The following is a 23,061-nucleotide window of genomic DNA, read 5'->3' as shown; positions in this document are numbered from 1 at the left end:
TATTACGTTTAATATCATTTGCATTTTACTATCATTTGGATTGAATTTAACTCTTCCAAACAGCTAAAAAAATTGTTACCTAATAATATGACTCCTAAAATTGATTTCCACTCCATTGCATGAAGAGAGTATTTGTGCATTATGTAATTGTCATCATACTTTGCAATCTCTCTTTATTTTGACTCACGATTTAAAGGGATAGTTGAGTTCTGTATTGAGACCGCAAATGCCTTCAGAGTGCATGGTTGTTGCTCTTATTCTTATCTGAGACATTTCTAGTGCCCTGTTAGAACCTAAAATTGCTATGAAGGTAATTTTAGACCCCAAAATGTGTGGAAGTTAGCCAATACGGGTACCAATTAAGCTCCACTTTAAAAAAATACGATGATCGTTAATTAATTATTTAATTAAAAATAACAATACATGGGCCGGCTGGTTGTGCGTAATATAACCAACACGAAACAATGCCAACAAAAAAAAGCCAACATCGGCATTGGCTGAAATACGACGTAAAAGGCGCTATTTCGTTTTTTTCAACGGCCTTTTCACATTAGCTTTATTTGTGTTGGTACACAAGTATTAGAATCGTTATATTTATGGATATTTCAGCCGTCTCTGAACCGATTTTGATCAAACAAAGATGATTTTGTCATTTAAAATGTATGTCCTTTCAAATTTGACACTCAGTTTTTCAGTACCTCACAAAAAAATTATTTTGTGTAGCGCCTTCTGCAACAGAACTCAACTATCCCTTTAAATAATAAATCAATGTCTTTATATTAAAGATTCTGGGCCCGTCTTATCATTATCTACGACTAGCTCTTTACTGAAGTGATGGGAGTTTGGATGTTTACGATTGATTGGAGGACTTGCGACCAACCTCAACACTTTTAGATGACAGGGCACAGAAAGGTTCTTATAACAACAAAAAATACTCAACAAGCCACCCGAAAACAAGAAGCTCTTGCTGGAGTTTATCATGATATTTAGTTTATTAAATTGCATACATTTTATTCAGGCCTTCACATATTTTCTTTCCTTGAATGAAAATTGTTTATGGATTAAGTGAGATTCACAAACAAAAAAGGTTTTTAAAGTTATTAGTGGCTTTACTTCCTATAGGCTATTCGCATTAAATACGTCACTCTGTCTTTATCCCTGCGTTAAATCATTTTTCATCCGATTGATTGATTAAATCGGTCATCATTTTTAACGATATAAATCGTCGGTTGAAGAAGAGAATATGTTATGTTTTGTAAGTGAATGTAAAATAAGGAAATGATGTTTAATAGAATTTATCCTCATCTTAAAAATACATCTTCAATTGAAAGGTAGTCAATGAACAATTGATATTAAACTGACATTCGAAAATGTCTATTGTAAGTCAGTAAGATTCATGACCGCGGTTCCATATCCGCACCAGTTCCCTTTGTTGGGTGGTGTGTTTTTGTTCTGTCATGTGTAAAAACACTACCGTTCTAAAGAAATAAGAAAATGTCCTTTCATCTGTAGATAGCATGAATCTAAAAACCGAATGTCAATGGGCGTTTTGTTTGAGTAGAGCTGGTAGCTGAATGGCGAGTGTGCGGCTGAGCCTCCGCTGTTGCGCCGGCCCTAACCCGAGAGCTGCGGGCTGCTGAAAGAGCTGAATCAGGCTCTCCTCATGTCCAGAATCGATGAGGGATTGCATGAGGTTGCGATAGAGTTCCTTCGATTCGTGCTCGGGTTGGGGTTTAGGAGGGAGGATGAGCTGGACGCCGTTTTGGATGGTGAAAGACATCCGTGGAGGGTCATCAGCTGGTCGAGAAAGAGAAGTCATCAATAATTTATCGCATCTTTTCCCATCATCAGTGCCCATATTGTATGTTTTTATTTTGTCCATCCTTTTCCATTTTGAAAACAATTTCTCCCTCTTTTCAAGATTATTTCTTAAGTATTAGTACCACTCCCAGTTCTTTCACTCCTCTCTCTTCCAACAATTTCTGCAGACTGTCCATCCAAAGTATCCTCCTTCTTCCCACAATTTTCCCTGTCAAAGCAAGATTCTCTACGCCTTCTTTACGTGTAATGTGACCCATGAACTTCAACTGCCTCATCAACATTTTCATTTTCATCATTTTCCTTTGCACTCCAGCTCGTGTAAGAACTTCCTCATTACTAACTCTGTCAGTCCAGGGGATTTTCATCATTCTTCTTAAGAACCACATTTCGCAACTTTCCAAACGCTTTTTAGTATCAGAGGATAAAGTCCACGTTTCACTACCATACATAAGTACTGGGTAGATGTAACAATTCAATACTCTTATTCTGGTCCTCATACTCATTGTTCGATTTGTCAGAATTTTGCCTAGCTTTGAAAATGAAGATTTAGCGAGATCTATCCTTCTCTTGATCTCTGTCTCACATCTGGCATCCTCGGTGATCATGCTGCCAAGGTAGTTAAATGAGGAGACTTGTTTAATAATCTGTTCTTTCAGTTTCAAGTTACATTTTGGACTGCTCTTCTTAGGGCGTGTTTATGCTTCACTTTTTCTGGCCAGAATCAGGCATCTGTTACGCGTTTAGTTTAAAACACGGTTGCGTCCATGCTCACTTGACAAATTGTAAACACATCTTTTTGTGAGTTTACGATCGGCGATCGTGATCGCCGCTTTTCGGTGATTCTACACAAAAAGATGTGTTTACAATTTGTAAACGCGTTTAAATGGGGTCAACGCACTGACCTCTAATGGGTCTACGTAGCATGCACAGTGAAGGTTTGCGAATTCAGCTGGAAGACCAATTAAGGCCACACAGGGAGAATTGCCTGGAGGAGCCAGAGAAGTGAGCATAAACAGTACACCGTGGAACTGCGATTACGATGAGCGTTTACGATGAGCGTTACAAATCGCTCATTCTGCCTTCAAAATTTAAGCTTAAACGCACCCTTAGAGACCACCAGGCACTTTGTCTTGGTAAAGTTGATCTCATTGTACATCATAATAATTATTTACAATTAAGTATTAGGTATATACTATATACGTCATAGAATGTACATTCATTTTACATGATTCACTATGATTTGGTAAAATTAAATGTACATCATTTTCAATAAAGGTTTTGTTTTATTTATTCAAAAACAAAAACGAATACAAAAATAAAACGACTAATGAGAACCGGGCCATCCCATCCCGAGTATAGTCAATAGACCCACTATACGAGGTTAAAGATAAACTCCAGTACTGGTAAAAAAAAAAAAAAAAAATTCTCACAGAATCAAACGAAACTTACACTGAATGTTCAAGATTACAAATAAATGACATGTGCCAAACAATTTTGGAAGAAAATGTATACTCAGTCTGGCTGAGTAATGAGCATAGAAAGACAAGGAAATCAAGGTAGTACTAGCCCCGACACCATGTGTGTTGTCCCATATATAGCTTTCTATGTGAGTGCTTGTTACTTTACCAAGACTGTCAAATTTATTATGATTTTGATGACTCCAGAACCTTAATTGCAGTGCACACCAATACTTACATGCTACATGATCAACTGTTTCTGATCCTTTCCACACCTTTTCTTTCACAATGCAATCGCATTACCAGTACTAAAGTTTATCTTTAAACAAATTTATGGGGTTGATTTGTGTGCATTATCATACAACTTTGCAAAACATCGGGAGAAAGTGTTTGTCATTTGAACCGACATGTTCATCCGCTTATACAGTCAAACCTGTCCATAGCGACCGCCCAAGGGAAACACAAAAAGTGGCCTTTGTAGACAGGTTCCTTTAGTACATGTTTCAATGAGAAACCATTTTCAAGGGAAACAAAAAATGTGGCCTTTGTAGACGGGTGGTCTCTAAAGCAGGTTTGACTGTATAAGTATTCCATCCTAACTTACCGGAAGTTCCAATGATTGTCTTGATCTTGACCCCACAAACGTTGGGCGTGGAGGTTTTCCTCTTTATTTTAGGCTTCTTCTTGAGTGGAGGGGGCCCACTGGGAGGGCCGAATTCTCCAGGGACGAGATGCTTGATGATCTTGGGTTGAGGCCGAGGAGCTGGGATAGTGGTTTCCTCGATCATGGGCGACGGCTTGTAGGCTAATCTCTCTCGTGTAAATCTGAGTATATCAAATAACGAACGAATAAATAAATGAATATTCCCTTATACTGAAAGAGAGATGACTTACGTATAAATAAATAAATAAATAGATTATTGATGGACTGTAAGGTAGGTATTATTAAAAAAAATAAACAAATTGATCAGTAAATTGATGAAAAAAATACAAAATACAAAAATAAACTAGATTTGTAATACTTGTTTGGAACAAGTATAGGTGGGCTGATCCAACAAAAAATTGAGACAAAATAAAGGGTACATTTGAGATAGTTTTTTGTCTCATCTACAACATACTCGAAGTTCAGCGTAAACGAAGCTAAAACGACGTAGATATTGCTCGCGAAAGACGGGAATGTAGAATAGAGTTTTGAGAAAAAGTCATATCCCATAGAGAATACACGCAAAATGTAAAAAAATTACATGCCTCCTTTAATCGCAAAAATACGCCATGCCTTTGTCAAAATGAAAAATAATAGCAATTGCCTTTGTAGAGAATTGTCTCAGCTAGAACATATCAAAATTTGGAAGAAAATCAATCAATATTTACAGAGATACAATCAATTTTCCATAAATATGCTGACGTCATAATATGCAAATTGGAATTTTGAGTTCGGAGGCCATTGTGATGACGTCATGAGTTAATTGAGGGTCGAATGAGACATGAAACAATATCTCCGAATCATACTCTATTAAAATATGAAAACAAATTGGGGTCACCTTGCATCCTAAAGAGCTACAATGGATTTTGTATAGGCATGTTTTTGCCCATATTTGCTATGTATTACAAGAGCTCGCGCGCACGGAAATTTTTGTTAAACGGTCGATCAATCCGTTATTAATAGTCATAAAGAGACAAACGTGGTATCAATTTGTTTGTAAATATATGTGGTATATTATGAAAGAAAAAAAAAAGCAATTCAATGTTGTGCAAAAGTTTTACGCGCGAAAACGCGCGCGCATGCTCGTACGCGCGATTTTTTATAAAATGCTTAGAATGGCCTAAAACGTATGCAAAATGATTTTCAGACGATTTTGAGCATTTCAAAATTTTGCGCGCGCATTGACGCGCGGTCGTACGCGCAGGCGCGCGTTATTTGACCTTTTATTGACCGGACGGATATTGACCTTGATCATGATAAATATGAACGAGAAATACTTTTTTGTTATGAAGATATGATCATGAGTTGATTTTCGTAAAATTTTACAAAATGGCGCCTAGATGACGTCATCAGTGAAGGTCAATGTTGAAAACGTTATTGTGCTTTGTACATATGTCTATACATATGTGTGCCAAATTTCTAGGCATTTGATTGAGCCATTTCCAAGTTATCTTGTTCACAAAAAAGTGGTTAGAAATAAGAAAAATATATAATAAACTAGATTTGTAATACTTGTTTGGAACAAGTATAGGTGGGCTGATCCAACAAAAAATTGAGACAAAATAAAGGGTACATTTGAGATAGCTTTTTGTCTCATCTACAACATACTCGAAGTTCAGCGTAAACGAAGCTAAAACGACGTAGATATTGCTCGCGAAAGACGGGAATGTAGAATAGAGTTTTGAGAAAAAGTCATATCCCATAGAGAATACACGCAAAATGTAAAAAATTTACATGCCTCCTTTAATCGCAAAAATACGCCATGCCTTTGTCAAAATGAAAAATAATAGCAATTGCCTTTGTAGAGAATTGTCTCAGCTAGAACATATCAAAATTTGGAAGAAAATCAATCAATATTTACAGAGATACAATCAATTTTCCATAAATATGCTGACGTCATAATATGCAAATTGGAATTTTGAGTTCGGAGGCCATTGTGATGACGTCATGAGTTAATTGAGGGTCGAATGAGACATGAAACAATATCTCCGAATCATACTCTATTAAAATATGAAAACAAATTGGGGTCACCTTGCATCCTAAAGAGCTACAATGGATTTTGTATAGGCATGTTTTTGCCCATATTTGCTATGTATTACAAGAGCTCGCGCGCACGGAAATTTTTGTTAAACGGTCGATCAATCCGTTATTAATAGTCATAAAGAGACAAACGTGGTATCAATTTGTTTGTAAATATATGTGGTATATTATGAAAGAAAAAAAAAAGCAATTCAATGTTGTGCAAAAGTTTTACGCGCGAAAACGCGCGCGCATGCTCGTACGCGCGATTTTTTATAAAATGCTTAGAATGGCCTAAAACGTATGCAAAATGATTTTCAGACGATTTTGAGCATTTCAAAATTTTGCGCGCGCATTGACGCGCGGACGTACGCGCAGGCGCGCGTTATTTGACCTTTTATTGACCGGACGGATATTGACCTTGATCATGATAAATATGAACGAGAAATACCTTTTGGTTATGAAGATATGATCATGAGTTGATTTTCGTAAAATTTTACAAAATGGCGCCTAGATGACGTCATCAGTGAAGGTCAATGTTGAAAACGTTATTGTGCTTTGTACATATGTCTATACATATGTGTGCCAAATTTCTAGGCATTTGATTGAGCCATTTCCAAGTTATCTTGTTCACAAAAAAGTGGTTAGAAATAAGAAAAATATATAACTAGTGTAACTAACTGGGCGGGGCTTAACGTGACCTCGAGCGAAATGAGACCAGACCTCTTATCACTATCGCGAAACTCTATAAAGAATCACGGAAAATGTTGTGTGTGGACAGGGGGCATTTTATACGATGATTCTTTAGTGACGACGTTTCTTGTGTGTGGACATCCTGGAATTTATACGATGATTCTTTATACGACGTATCGTTATAGAGTTTCGCGATAAATTGTTTTGTGTGTGGACACGCTGTAAGTAATCCCCCTGCCGAGACCTTGGCGAGGTGAGAGAGAGAGAGAGAGAGATAAGCGTAATAAAGGGAGAGAGGAAGGGAGTGCTAACTTTTACAATTAAAATTGTTGTTATATCTCCAATCCTGGGTTATTTTGCTTCGTTTGAACTTTCATTATGGTCTTCATCTAAATTGTAAGTGACTTTTGGACATGAAAATATCTTAAAACAAGTAAAATATATATTTCCTACTTCTCATTTCCTTTCAGGCAGAGCCCCAGTAAGAGTTTGTTTACACTAGTATTACGTATATAAGATGATGAACAGTCCAGCTGCAATCCAATTTCATAATCTCTCACGCAGAGCCTCATGCAAGGCTCTGTCTAAGTTTATAACGAGAGAAACGAAATTGGGGTAGTGATACATGGTGATACCCCATCAGAGTTACATTGGTGCCTGTGTTATAGAAGTAGCTCTCTCAAAGTTTTAACGAGGGAAACGAAATTGGGGTGTTGGTACGTACCCCACCAGATTACATTGATTCCTGTGTTATAGTGATATGGGGTATAGTTTTAACGAGAGCTTTTCGTAATGAATATTTACAGAGATAAAATCCTTTTTTCATAAATATGCTGACGGCATAAATGCTATTTCGTATTTTTAGTTCAAACTAAAGGCCATTATGATTTCATAAATATGTTGACGTCATATATGCAAATTCGTATTTTGAGTTTGAAGGACATTGTGATGACGTCACAATATTTTTAATGGCCAAATGAGACATAAAATCATATCTCCGACTCATAAACTATCAAAATATGAAAAAATGGGGTCCAGGTGCATCCCAAAGAGCTACAATGGATTTTGTATAAGCATGTGTTTGCCTATATAAACTTTGTAATACATAAGCTTGCGCGCACGGACATTTATGTTAAACGGACGCTCATTCAGGCATTTTTGCCTGCAAAAGACAGGAATGTAGAATCCAGATTTGAGAAAAAATCATGTCCCATAGAGAATACACGCAAAATGTGAAAAATTGACATGCCACCTTTAATCGCAAATATACGCCATGATGCCTTTGTCAAAATGTAAAATTGTGGGTACTGCATTGGTAGACAATTGTCTCAGCTAGAACATATCAAACTTTAGAAGAAAATCGATCAATATTTACAGAGATACAATTGATTTTCCAAAATATGCTGACGTCATAATATCCAAATTGAAATTATGAGTTCGGAGCCCATTATGATGACGTCATGAGTTAATTGAGGGTCAAATCATATCTCCGATTCATACTCTAGCAAAACATGAAAACAAAAATTGGGGTCACCTTGCATCCTAAAGAGCTACAATGGATTTTGTATAGGCGTGTTTTTGCCCATATATGCTATGTATTACAAGAGCTCGCGCGCATGGAGATTTATGTTAAACGGTCGATCATTCCGTTATTAATAGTCATAAAGAGACAAACATGGTATCAATATGTTTGTAAATATATGTGGTATATTATGAAAGAAAAAAAAAAGGCAATTCAATGTTGTGCAAAAGTTTTACGCGCGAAAACGCGCGCGCATGCTCGTACGCGCGATTTTTTATAAAATGCTTAGAATGGCCTAAAACGTATGCAAAATGATTTTCAGACGATTTTGAGCATTTCAAAATTTTGCGCGCGCATTGACGCGCGGACGTACGCGCACGCGCGCGTTATTTCACCTTTTATTGACCGGACGGATATTGACCTTGATCATGATAAATATGAACGAGAAATACCTTTTGGTTATGAAGATATGATCATGAGTTGATTTTCGTAAAATTTTACAAAATGGCGCCTAGATGACGTCATCAGTGAAGGTCAATGTTGAAAACGTTATTGTGCTTTGTACATATGTCTATACATATGTGTGCCAAATTTCTAGGCATTTGATTGAGCCATTTCCAAGTTATCTTGTTCACAAAAAAGTGGTTAGAAATAAGAAAAATATATAATAAAGGCAATTCTAACGAAATTATAAGGTGGTCTGTACGTTATACAGCCCACCTGATAAATAAAGGCAATTCTAACGAAATTATAAGGTGGTCTGTACGTTACACAGCCCACCTGATAAAATCGATGTCTAAATACATTTAGTGAATTTGAAAAATAAATAGAGAAATTTAAAATATATATTATCTAATATATAGGCCTGATATGAAACCCCAATCAATTATGAACGGGAATATTACAACAACGTACGCTAAAACCTGTCCTATATCGGCCACCTCTTTACAAAGGTGACTTGACTATAGTGGCCGCAATTCCTGTTTCCTTTTAAGTGATGTAATACCTTTCTAGAAAGACGACATAATATCTACATGGTTGAAATATACGGCGCCTTCAAATAATGACTAACTGTGCACAAGGCACCAGTGGAAAGCGGTGTAACTGCCTTTAACAACAAAACATCATAGGATGGCACTACTACCACAGAAATGCATTTGTATCTATTTATTTATTTTTGTAATTAATTGTTATTCTGTTTTAGTTTATTTATTTATTTTATTTTATTATTTTTAGGGGGCGGGGTTCGGTTGGTATTCGAGACGCAGATCATCCTAAACATTAAAGCTTATCTGCCATAGTTTACAGGAGGGATTAGACCGCCCTACAAGGTCACTGGACAGGTGGTTATCTCATCAACTCAGCTCTCAGTTAACATAAGAAAAAGAGGATCATGGGGGACCAATGGTCACTGATTAAGCATTGTTTGTTATATAGAGGGCGCAAGTAGCTACAAGTAGTGCAGTGGGGCTTTAAAAGTGTTCTTGCATGTCCCGACCCCTACAAACAAGAAAGAAAAGAAACAAACAAGAAAGAAAAGAAATTTACTTTTTCCAGCAGTGGAGGAGAACAGTGAAGATATGAAGAGCTGCATCATGAAACAAACCGCGTTCAACGATTCCATGTTGACTGTTATCTATGATGTCCTCTGCGGTATCTTGAGGAATATTAATCTGCGTCAAAAAATCGTGATAAAATCGTGATAAAATCGTGATAAAATCGTGATAAAATCGTGATAAAATCGTGATAAAATCGTGATAAAATCGTGAAAAATGCCTTGGTAAAATAAAATATCAAATTTGATGCTTATTCACAATCAATATTAAAAGAAAACAAGGACAAAACAGCGAAGTGTTGCATGTATATAAAAACATAATTTTCTCAACAACCCAATACTTTGACAGCGATTATTTAAAGGCATATGATAGTTTGTCTGGGTCCCCATTTGTCCTGATGTTTCACTTGTTTGATAACCATGATTCGTTTTCGTCTTTAAATTTTTTTAAAATAAGCAATCTTAATTTGAATTAAACGTTCCTTGACTATGTTTGTCGTATAGTCATAATAATTCTCAACCACATCGTCATCATCATCAGAGTGATTAACTCTATTATATAATAAATTGTACACACGGTAGGTCATCATCATCATCATCATCATCATCATCATCATCATCATGTTCATCGATGAGTCCGTGATATCGTAATCACAATCGTCTTAAACATTATCATCATTATCATCGTTGTTTCTGTCGTTTCACCATTATCATGATCATCAACATCACTATCAACAATATTAATATCGCCAACATCACTCTCAACTTCATCGTCATTATCTTCATCATCATCGTCGTCGTCATCATCATCGTCATCATCATCATCAGAATGATTGGTAAATACTGTATGATTACCTGCACCTTCGGCGGGACGAATGAAGCGAGAAAGACATCAATGATTGTGTTTGCCTTATGCTGTACATATTCCTCATCCTCGATCGTGTATGTGCCGGCTGCAGCGGCACGGGCAGCGTTGTCGGCTAGTTGCTTGTATCTAGCATCGAAAGTGTATTGACAGGGAGATATTAATAACAAAAAAAGTGTAAAAATATTGATAACTGTGCCTTCGTGTCCGTCAGTGCTCTTGATCACCCAATCGACCTCCGTGTGAATTTAAAAAAAATGCAAAATGATTTGATATGACAATAAAAAAAATTAAAACATAATTATAGCATTTGGGCATTCTTCTTATAAATATAATGACGTTCTTATTGAATGGACATTGAACAAATTTATGTATACCATGCTAAACTACAAAAGCGTTTCGTGTTGAATAATGAATTTAGCCCCTTAATACCTTTCGACTTCAGCCCAGAAACAAAGATCATTCTGGAGTCTGTCGACACAGACGGCCCTCCCGCCGATAATCCTCTTGGTGATTATCCCAGTCGCTCTACGTTCTGTGACAATGAAAAGTATTCAAAAAGAAAGAAACATCATACTTTATTCAAATTCAAGTCACTGCTGCCTCAGGCAAGACGAATTTACTAGTCATATGGGCAAACTTTTATGATAGAATTTTAGCGAAACTGTTTCAGAAAACAATGCATTTTTGGAAAAAAGGGCATTATCTTTATGTGTATGACTGGGACTTATTAGTTCTTGGTCGTTATCATTATTGGTCGATCAGCATACAGGATATACACATGGAAGAAACCATTTTTCATATTTTTAACAAATAATTATGTAACCATGCCAATGCATGATGAAACATTTCGATTTTCAAAATAACTGGTGAATAAAAACGAAATGGCAATGGTTATCTGAGCATGCAGAGTCTTCTCTTTAAAAATAAACTCACTTTCCATTTCTCGAAGGACCTCTTTACCAAGGTATTCCTTGAAGAGGGATAAAAGCCAGGGTGTCATTAAGCCTCGTCTGAATTGACACACGTTCGATATAAACATGTTCCACAGGTATTTCTGTCAACAGAGGAAAAGATTGCACTCCATGTTCTGTTTATTATGATGTAATGGGATCACTATAATTTATTATTGGCTTGTGCCTATGCTGTATAAAGACGAGTTGAAATAAAATAAATTATACAAAATCATATTTATTGTTATCATAACCAATAAGCATCGTCGTCGTCAACATCATAACCACAATAATCTGATCATTATAGTTATTACATTCACGGTTATCATTAGTGCCATCACCATCATCACTATCATCGTCAGCGTCGTCATTGGCCTCATCAAAATTTAAAACATTTATATTTTTATTTTTTCTGGGGGATCCACAAACTACAAGCACTGCTTTTCCTCAGAAATTAAGAATTTCTTGTAATTATTTTATTATGTGCAAAGTTTATTTGTATAGTTTCTTAAAAAAAATGAATTATGTATGAAATAAAATGTAATATCTTTGTTTACCTTTCTGTTGGAAATGAAATAAGTATTAATATGAACATGAATCATCATAATCATCATCATTGTCATCATCAGCATCATTAGTATAATTTTGATCGTTATTTTCCTCCTACTCTTGCTTCCACTTCTCCTTCTCCGAATCATTAATTATTATCATCATATCGGCGTCAATTTATTTTGACTCTTGAATTAATTAATTTACCGTTCTGCCTTCTTGTCCAAACTGTGCCTGTACGGGGGCCTCACTGGCATCGTCAGTCGACTCATCGGGATATGATTTCTTGTAGTCGGCATACCTGAAAAATTAATTAGTCCAGGGATGAATTCTAGCATTTGAATTCGTATTCACTATTCACGGTGAAATATATTCATAGGGGGAAGTATAATGAAGTAGGCCAACATTGGTGTGTACTCTAGAATTACGGGATGGATAGGGAGACTGGCGACAAAGCAGGCTTGGCTCCAGAAGGGAGTTGAGATTCGTAAATGAATAGTTTTCATTAAAGAGAAGGTTGAGTTCTGGGAAGAGGTGAAAAATAATTTGTGATCGTTCTCATTGTTATTAAACAAGTGTGGAAGAACATCAGATAAAACATGTTCCCTGAAAAGCATGGCTCTTCAAATGCCTTCATATTCTAAATATGGCATGTAACATCATAAAAATCGGGACAGATTTTTACGCCACGTGTTCGTGTATAGTCCCATATACATCTTTCTGTGTACAGTGCTTGTAACTTTACCAAGAATTGGCCCAATTTCTCATCATTTTGATGATTCCAGAACCTTGTAATACACACGAATACTTATATGCTAGATGATCAACCTTTTCTGATCGATTCCACACCGTTTCTTTCACAATGCAATCGCATGCCTAGAACTCAGCTTCATCTTTAAGTTACCCTTGGATACCCACAGCCGCCACTTAAAAAAAAGTGTACGCTGAGGCATCCCATTAAGGCCAGGGTTGACTGCGACTATGCACCTCCATCTTCTTCGATCGTCAGTTCTTGTTCTGACCTCTCCCTAGCACAGTCCTGTCCACTGCCTGATCTTGTCAAACCAAATAACTCCTTGTATTGCCTAATTGAATAAATAAATGTGAGTTTACATACCATTTCTCTTCCATGCTCTTTGCGACACAGGTCTGCGCAGACATCAACATCTGGGGCGTGACCTTCTCCATATTGGGAAGATCAGCGATGATGTCGGCCTCCGTGGCCAGATCGGCACCTAGAATCAGGGGCGGATCCAAAATCGGGTAAAAAGGAGGGAAGGGGGCACCGTTCCGAAAAATTACACGATTATTGAGGGCAAAGTTTTTCGTTGTGCCGACAGGGTTTCACAAAAGGGTGTGGGTATGGGCGACTTGTGTCCGCTAAATCTACCACTTCCTAGAGACATTACATTGCCCAATTACTTAACAGCCTCCTGATTTCCCTCCTTTTATCCATTTCTGTAGACTCCGGCAACAAGAAATGGTCATGATTCCTATCTGAGATTATATAGGCCTAAGTCTCACATCAAAAACACAAATACAGGTATGAATTTTATATTTAACTCAGATTAAAAGTTTGGTAGTGACTCGCCATACATGTAGACAGTCATTTCATCCATGCTCCGATATTTTATGCCTTTATGATGATTTTTTTCATCTTTCATATGTTTTCATATCTTACACAAGTTTGAAGTTTGAATTGAATAAATTATACAACCGAACAATTTTCTTTAACATAACACTAAATTCCAAATAATATCAGGAAAGAAAAGAATGTATGGTTAATGTTCACAGTAAGCACGTGTCCCAAATGACCACAAATATCCACAGATCTTTAAAACATGAAGAGGTCCCACTTTGTACATTTGGAATAATCACTCCTACAGCGATAGAGGTGCTACATAAATAGCCTTTGTTTCCCCTTTTCAAATAATACTCCCACCTGTGTATCATGGAGTGCACTGCTTGTACATACATGAAAATTAATTACATAACTTTCATGAGCACGTATCCAGTATTTACGGTCTCCGTGTATTTCACAATTTGGTCGGCAATGACCTTTATCTGTTCATGCTCAGACTGCAACTATGAACTGGCTTATTTGAACTTCGTTTGATTAAAGGATGCAATAGTGTATTCCAAACACCACTTTAATGTTAATAATCAACATCATTTTGTTCTTTACCATAGTTCGTGGATTTATTGAAGTATTTCTTGATGATGGCCTGAGACTTTGCCTGCCGGACCTTAGGATCCCGGCAGGTCCCCGTGCGGAGCTGCTCCACCGAATGCCAGAAGGCGAGCGGAAGCTCGTTATCCATCTCCACCTGGAGGTAGCGACGGAAAAACTCAAAGTGGCTCTGATCGTGTAGCACCTCCATGAAGCTCCTGCATGATAAAAAGGTAAGAATTGAGCCAAGGAACAAATATTCATTATACGTGTATTTTCTTTCCAGAAGCACATCTGAAGCACTATCAGATTCTCTTGATTTATTTTTCGCAACTCAATATGACAAACCTTTTTTAAGAAACTGGAGCAGAAAAGGAAAGTAGAACAGTTAAACGAAGCACATGAGAATAATACGACAAATGAAACTGATAGAATACCTGTGCTTTCTATATAGAAAATATAGAAATTGAGAAAACAAGGAATCCTGAAGGAAAATTGTTTCAACCTCGAGTACTCTTACGCGTGGACTCTCAAGAATCATAATTACATAATATCAAATGAATGCATGGGTAAGAATTAATCACGCAAAAAACAAAGATAGCCAATCACTAACTGTTATCGAGAATATTATTTGACATGTCAGTGAACCTCTACTGCATTTAGCTCTTTGGCATATCACAGTGCAAAGTCTATGAAGGATAACTTTTCAAATAATGCCTGGGATTGAAATGACCGGGTTGCCGATTTGAACAGAGATACAGTTTATAGATCGAGACGTCTTCATTAAGGTCACAAAGGTTCATACGAACGATTAATTTCGTACGAATCTCCCTGTTTTAACATTGTCTTCCCGTATTTCCATTGTCTGAAAATCGTTGGTACGGCGTTCGTAGCAGTTCGTAGCAGTTCGTAATGGCATTTGTGACCGAGGCATAACGTACCGCGGTCTTGACGGTCGGAAGATAGTTTTGCCTCCTTTCCTAATGGCTCGACAGACACCGCCCTTGGTCGTCTCTTGATCGAATGTGCTTTGTGATTTGTAACCCTGGCTACTTCCCATCATAGCACGAGCGTGTGCTTCGGTCTGCTGCTGGGTGTCTTTACCGCCTGGCCTGTTTTTTCCCCGCGGTGGTGGACTCTTGATTTTACCTGTGCAAAGCAGATTATGAGAACAAGAACAAAAAAAAAACACAAAAAAAACATTAGGTTTAGATACAAAACCTCATCCCATCTCTACTCAGGTATTAAATATACACACCCTATGAACATGACGGACAAAGAAAGAGGACAAATTATACAGTTCCTCATTCTACCCTCAACAATTGCTGTGGTAGACAAAGGAACATCCCTTCACTGTTATTATGTAAACATGTGTAGAACAGGTGACTATGCATGTGACACCTGTTCTACACATTTTTACATAGTAGCAGTGAAGGGATGTTCCTTTGTCTACCACAGCAATTGTTGAGGGTAGAATGAGGACTGTATATTTTGTCCTCTTTCTTTGTCCGTCATATTCATAGTGACAGGAACGTAGAACGGAAATATGCAATACAGCAATAGGGTTGTGTTCATTGTTTCAATCTAAATGTGACGTTATTGTGACTGTTGTGGTGATCCTGTATGACGTCATGCTGTTCGTAATATTTTATTAAAGCATATCTGCCATAGTTTACAGGAGGGATTAGAGCGCCCTGCAAGGTCACTGGTCAGGTGGTTATCTCATCAACTCAGCTCTCAGTTAACATAAGAAAAAGAGGATCATGGGGGACCAATGGTCACCGATTATGCATTGTTTGTTATATAGAGGGCGCAAGTAGCTACAAGTAGTGCAGTGGGCCTTTAAGACATCAAATGTGCACAGCTACCGTTAGTGTTAATATGCAACTCCTTGTTCTTTTCCCCTTTCTTTATGTTAGGTTATAGTAGTATATCATTCAATGTATACAATTTAAGTATGAATGAATTCACTTAAAAGATTTCAACGAAATGCTCATAGAACCATAGAACATATACCAGTATATCTAAAATAATCTAGTGACTCAATCTCTCAGTTAGTGTCTTATTTGGGTGGTACATGCACAACATTACTTATTATAGGCTCTGTATAAGCTTGGCTTGTTAGCTTGTGAGTAATGTGCCGCGGGATTCCATATCCTCAAACTGCTGGCGAACAGAGCAACAAGACCAAGCTCTGTAATTATTAGGATCTCTGTCCAGTAGTGCCGTGTTTGTGCCATCGAACTTGATCGACCAAATCAATTGATTCATAATGTATAATATTTTTTTCTCGTAACATGAGAGTAGAATTTAATAGTTTTATACTATTAATTAAATGTAATGTTAACTGTTATTGTATTATTGTTTTAAATGGGGGCACGCCACAAGAGTCCTATCTCGCACTCCGGGGCAACGTGTCTGACACGGCCGGTTGTAGCAACTACTCCGAAGATCAAGATCTAAGAAGACACGAACGAACGAACGGCACCTCAATGTTTGGTAGGTTTGTAAAGAGACACACACAATATTTTGTTTAATAACCCGTTTTCTTCCGTCTCTTGTTATTCTGAATAAAATGGAGTAAAGGTTTCCTTCAGGCCTAATTATAACCCTTCCCGGCTAAATCAATCGTGTCTATTTTGTATTTATTGAATATGTCAATGAGACAGTTAAAAAAACAAATACAAATAATAATTTGATACGTTTTCTCAGGACGATCATGTTCTTTCTGCGCAGACTCCCTTCATCGTCAGATTCTTCATCTGGGTCACTTGGGTCACTGACCTCGGCATCTGGCAAGCCTACATGAGTAAAGATCATGAACACACTTGTGTCAGTCAAACTAGTTTTACATTTTGTTTAATTTTGTTTGATTTAGCTGTACATATTTCTAGCTTCCAATGTCAAATGTTAATTTCTCTGTTTTGTTTTCATTTTTTGAATATCAAAGAAAAGGATTGAACAACACGCTAGACATTAATAATTCATACTTCTGTTTCATTTGTCTTATAAAGACACTGATAAGGTATCCTAACACGGGAGATAACCGATAGGTTTCCTATTCTGCAAAGCGCATAATAAACATGTTGGTGCTACGCACTATACAAAAACATTTAAATATCAGTATTATTATCATAAGTTGAGATGGGCTGGGCATGTAGCAAGACTTCAGGACAATAGATGGACAAATCGTTTAACAGAATGGCAACCAAGGATGGGAAAGAGAAGAAGAGAAAGACAGAAGAGAAGATGGAAAGATGACCTAACACCATACATGGGAACGGCCGCTTGGACTAGGACAGCTAGAGACAGAAGAGAATGGAATTGTTATGAGGAGGGCTTTGTCCAACGTCTGGATGAACTATAGCCTGATAGATATATAGATAGATAGATTATTATCATTATTTATGTTGTACTTTGTTACTTGACAAAACCATTATGGTTGATTTGAATGGACAAACCTGCTAAAGGCAACCCCGAAGAGATCTTTACAGCTCGTATCATTCTGTACGGCGCTACCGAGTTTGTCTGGTCGCCGCACTCCTGCGCCTTTGCCGATAATGTGGCACATTCGACACTCTTTTTCGAGCTCGTCTTGCGTGCATCGGCGAGTACCTGGGAGAGCGTCTTAGGGGCAGCTTTCCCGGAGAGGTCCGAAGGGGTTGTTTTTACCATGCGGTTGTTCATCAAGTTTAGGGTCGGGCTGGTGTAGAGTGGATAGGCACGCTGCTGAGCATTCTTCCTCTCGCTCTGTAATACGCAGTTTATTTTGTTATTGGATGGTCCTTTGCATTGTAAAATAATTATTTTCAATGTGTAACTGAACTGACCAATTAATAATTAATGTACATTACGCTACATCATTGCACTTATTGAGACTGACTTTTCCTCTTCTTCCATAAAACTGGAGGATGAAACATAAATTCTGTTTCATAGAGCTCCCTCTCCGACTATGTCCCTCTCCCTCTCTTCTTCCACCCCCCCCCCCAAATCTCTCTTTCTCGTCTCTCTCTCTCATATAGCCTACTCCCCTCTCTCCTCCATCACTCACTAGCTTTCTCATCCTCCCTCCTTCACTCACCGCCCTCCTTCACTCACCGCCATCCTTCACTCAACGCCCCCCCCCCCCTTCACTCACCGTCCTACTGATGAAGCTGTCCACGTCGTGCTTCTGGAAGTCTGCCCAGATCTCCCGCAGAGCCTCGCAGGCGAGATCCTGTGCGTGTAGAAGCAGCTCGTCACCGTTGCCAACCCCAAGTTGGATCCTGAGCTCTGCGGTGAGCAGACGACCGATCCGTACTTTGCGATCATCTGTTGATCGTTCGAAAATTAAGTCATGGGTTTAATTCTTGTTTGAAATGGCGGTGATTCATGTCCACTGCACATTGATGATTGAAAACAACATTGGACCACCAACAGAGCCCTGTTGGACTCAAAAACTCATAGAGACATTATTATCATATAGTAATTTTTTTCTTTCTATCTTTAACTTGTATAACTATTATTATTATTATTTATTATTATTATTATTTATTATTTTTATCATCGTCATCATAACCAGCATTATAACTACTGTGCATTTTTGTTGGTTTTTTGTTATCATCATCACAGAATATAATTTAATATCATTACGTTTATTTCCAGTAAGATCATCTAATAACAAGGCAACATACAGTAAGATATTCTTAGGGACGTTATCTCTAATATTTAACGCTTAGGGTTTAACATTATAGTGTGTTAAAAAAAGGCTTAGGGGGTCACCTGCAGGTTGGAGAAAATTAGTGATGAGTTCACCGGCCAGTTTCTGTCTCATTAGATTTTGTCGCATCTCAGCGATCGGGTGAGCAGCATCCAGATACTCCTGTGCAGCGTGCCAGAATCTCAGATACCGTTGCTCATTGGAGTAGCCGTACCGCACCAGAAATTTCATCCAAGGCCTACCCGCAAACTTGTCGGACAAGACAGCACTCACTAGCAACCTATTCTTGGAGCGGAAGTCAGCTTCGCCCAGATTGTATCCAGACAAGAGTGGTTTGGTGATACTTAGAGCATAAGGTCGTGGACTTTTTATAGCAGGAAGCATTTGTGTACGTCTCGGAACCAGTGAATCCATCATCCCTTCTTCCATTACCTCAAGCGCCTCTGGAAGATTGCAGACAAGCATCAACCTTCTGTCATCTTCAGAGAGTTTGTCTTCAAATGGGAGAAGAGAGTACGCAACCCGCTTCCCTTGTCGATTGGTCATCATCCCATCGTTGATTTTCTCGTGCCCTTCTTTTTCACCTAGGGAAATAGAGTGCAGCCGCTCCAGTTTTTTTAGAGCTGTTTTATTAATGTTAGAAAGCGGAGCCACCCTTCGACGTCTTCTCATTGCTATGTTTTTAAGATTGCTGAATAGGTCATCATCACCACCTTGTAAGGTTCCTCGATCAGGAACTGTACTATCACTTGAATGTGCTTGCTTTTGTCTTGCTCTTTTTCTCTTCAGAGCGTTCTGCTGCTGCTTTAATAGTTCTCTCTTCTTCTTCTTCTCTCGTTCTTTCTGTATAACCTTAAGAGCAACAAGATCAGCTTCTAGCTTGATATTTTTATCTGACCCGCTTTTAGAACTTTTCTTTTTAGTAGAATCGTTTTCCTCTTTGTCGATGAAGACAGAGAAGTCTCCGAGACGGAATTCAACAGCTTGAGACCGTGGTCGACGGGCCCCTGGATGCTTAGGCATTGCCGGTGCACGTGGAACTATACCTGTGGCTGTTGCCAATATTCGACGCTTTGAAAGAGAGATCATTGATCCCGACGAAGCGGAAGCGTGTCCGACGGAAGATGAGCTCGAGTCTCTGCTTGATGATCTTGATGAATCGGAGTTTTTGCGATATTTATTGAGATCAGCGATGGTTCCACGATGTTTAGGCCTACCCTCATCTTGATCTGTTTTATGCCCATCCTGATCTGGAGTATGCACATCCTTACCTGTCGCCATTTCTTTTGATTTTGTTTTCTTCGTAGTATCGGTAGCATAGGTTAAATCAGTTTTGTCGGTTTCTGATCCTTCTGTCGAAATGGTTCGAGTAGCCGGGATGGGTGGTTTCGGGGACTTTGTGTGACCTTGGTCTGATTCATCACTACTGCTTGATCTTGAAGATGCCTCTTCCTTATCCGAAGTTCCATGTTTGCCGTAGTCTTTCTTTGAAGATCCAATGTTTGAGGTTCCACTTTTTGAAGAACCCCTTCTAGCCGATCCTCTCCTTGACCTTCGTCCAGATGATAACCTCCTCGCGGATGCTGGTCTTTGGAAATCCAAATCATCATCCGCCATAGCACTTCTTCGAGAAGGTGCACTGCGACATGCTGAAGACCGGCGAGAAGAATGCTTTGACATCTTAGATGTTTTCCCACTGAAGAGGAGCGTGGATTCTAGCAAACAAAAGGCAACAGAAAACAATAATAAAAAATGGGATTGTGTTCTCATCAATAAAAACATATTTGTATAGTTCCTCCATCAATAATGTGTTTTGAAATGATGAAAATAATGTACATGGCTATGAGTAGGGCAACTTTTATCAATAACAACAGTGAAATAACATCGTGATACAATGCAGTCATGCAAAGTAAAACATTTGTATAATTTATGCATAGCATCTTTCAACAAAAATAACAACAACTGATATGTTTTTCCTTGATTTATTTTTCCTAGACCTAAGTGATGAATTGAGTTTTGAGAACTGCCTTTAAAGATGGATCAGGTCAACTTACCCTCATCATCACCCTGATCACTTTCGCTACGACCGTCAGTGGATGTGGAACTTAGATCAATTATTGATTCCGTAATGCTTGGAGTGCCCTTGACTGGTGATGCGCTGCGACTGCGTTCGTAACTTGCACTCTCTTCTGATATGGCTGGCAGTGGGAACTCATCCGTCAACCAGTCATATCCCTTGGACTTCATCTCTCCGCTCTCCTCCCTAAGATCTGCACTTTCAGAGGATCCCGAACGAACCATCTCACCAGTGTCCTCTACCTTGAGAAGCGTCGAAAGCTGTGACCGCCTGACTTGGTTCGAGCTGAACATGGACATGAGGTTTCCGACGCTCTGTCTCAGGAGCTGTAGTTTGCGGATACCGTGATGGGACCGAACATCGGATGGCGTCTCTCCTTTTTCTTCGCCTTCGCCTTCGCCTTCGACTGTGATCTCGGAAAGGCTCCGAACTCTGATGGCGTAACAGTTGGGTCGATAAACCTTGAAGGTGGTTATTTGGGAGTACTTGGTAAAGCGTTGTTTACAATGGATGAGGTAGCGTGGCGCCCAGTAGTTCTATAATGTAATCAGATTGGTTGGATTGATTGATAATTCGGTATATGCTTCTAGGTTCTTCAAGGCATTATAAGAATTTGAGAATTAAACAAAATATCAACCAATTTGCAAATAACATTAAAAATTACGATTGTGGTTTGTTGATTTGATTCTTATAACATGCTACGATTCATTTCCATCCATTCTTTAGGCTCGATCCTTGTTTCTTCTTCTTCTTAAATGGGGCATGCTTTTAAATGAAAATAAATAGGCTGATAGGATCAATTTGCAGAATATGGGACAGCAAGTATTATGCCTGGCGAGTATGACGTATACCGAAAAGAGAATCTTTAGAAAAGGAAGAAGAAACTGTCGGGCACATCAGCCTTGTATATATCCAAATATATTAGTTTTTTTAATAATAAATCATAAATCATTTGAAATGAGTATAGTCATGAAAATAAATCATTCATGACCTTGTTTCAAACCAACACGAGATTGTTCAGTCTCTTTCAAGCTATATCATTAAAGGAAGCATGTGTATATTTCTTCAAGAGGTGATCCATAAGCAAGACATATTTAAGAGAAGTTTATGAATTATAAATGAAGATGTCAAACCTGTAGAGATTTAAGAATGAAACCCTGGATAGCGAGGCATGTATCTCGGGTCATCGTCTGCAGTGTGCTACCATCGGTCGTTTCTGTATCCGTAGAACTGCTTAGGCTTGATTCTGCAGTTAAAAATCACATTCAGATTTCCTTGAGCAATACAGATGATCGCATTCTTGTACTAACTATTCAGTTTGTAATGCATTTATTTAACGTATTATTGTTACAATTTTGGTTTATATAAAATTCGCACAATTTAGACAAATATATTTGCTAAGTCTGTTTCAGTTATTGTAACAAGAAACACAAGTACATCTATAAAGAATTTTTCTGAACATGGGTTAAGAACTAAAGATAACACCTTTCTGATCATCGGTGCTACGAGCTACATGAAACATTTCATGAAACTTACGATATAACTGGAGCGGTGACATCTGTGCGGCTGGAGGTAATTTGATATTACGACTCTTGAAGTACTTAGTTTCCACCTTGCGGTAGAACAGCGCCCATTGCTCCTCGCCTTGTTTCGCTGCCCTGCGGAACTTTTCTGTGTCCAACCAAAACTGAACAGCGTTTTCCCCAAGAGTCTTGGAGATGAAGCAGCGAAATCTGCGCATGCCTGACGCTCTCTTCAACCAGCGCGTCATCAAACAGTGGTCCATAATTTTCTCCTTTGCGCCTGCGCAGACGGTGTGACGAATGAGAATTGAACAAACTTATTACAAAATTTGAAAGGTTTTTTAATGAAAAGACCAGGTGTCGGACAACTACCGAACTTAAAAAAAACCCATATAAACTGATAAAACTGCATCTTCCTTCAAGTTAGGCACAATGAAATGTAGAATATTCTGCAA

The 23,061-nt window shown here is 38.2% G+C and overlaps 1 protein-coding gene across 1 annotated transcript; it reads right to left on the bottom strand.

The window, feature by feature from the left end:
• Positions 1-1,394: 1,394 nt before the first annotated feature.
• Positions 1,395-21,382, bottom strand: LOC580694. The gene is made up of 15 exons (XM_030995867.1): positions 21,061-21,382; positions 19,069-20,721; positions 18,446-18,618; positions 17,769-18,057; positions 17,010-17,108; positions 15,249-15,456; positions 14,323-14,525; positions 13,255-13,372; positions 12,345-12,438; positions 11,572-11,692; positions 11,068-11,170; positions 10,626-10,764; positions 9,764-9,888; positions 3,883-4,103; positions 1,395-1,797 (listed from the first exon to the last, which is right to left on the bottom strand). The coding sequence occupies exons 1-15, from the start codon at positions 21,380-21,382 to the stop codon at positions 1,538-1,540; spliced, it is 4,128 nt and encodes a 1,375-aa protein (XP_030851727.1). The 3' UTR covers positions 1,395-1,537.
• Between the last annotated feature and the right edge of the window lie 1,679 nt (positions 21,383-23,061).

Source organism: Strongylocentrotus purpuratus, unplaced genomic scaffold (genome assembly GCF_000002235.5).
Source record: "Strongylocentrotus purpuratus isolate Spur 01 unplaced genomic scaffold, Spur_5.0 spur5_scaffold_3, whole genome shotgun sequence".
NCBI classification, from domain to species: domain Eukaryota; kingdom Metazoa; phylum Echinodermata; class Echinoidea; order Camarodonta; family Strongylocentrotidae; genus Strongylocentrotus; species Strongylocentrotus purpuratus.
This window is presented reverse-complemented; position numbering and strand designations above follow the sequence as displayed.

What these genes read in the sequence shown, in the direction of transcription:
- LOC580694 (XM_030995867.1), bottom strand. Translation starts at nt 21,382, where the DNA reads ATGTCCATGTTCAGCTCGAACCAAGTCAGGCGGTCACAGCTTTCGACG. An exon ending in TTGGACAAGAAGGCAGAACG is followed by an intron (nt 11,693 to 12,344) that starts GTAAATTAATTA and finishes CTCTGTTGACAG; the next exon opens with AAATACCTGTGGAACATGTT. An exon ending in CTCCTCCACTGCTGGAAAAA is followed by an intron (nt 4,104 to 9,763) that starts GTAAATTTCTTT and finishes TGATATACTCAG; the next exon opens with ATTTACACGAGAGAGATTAG.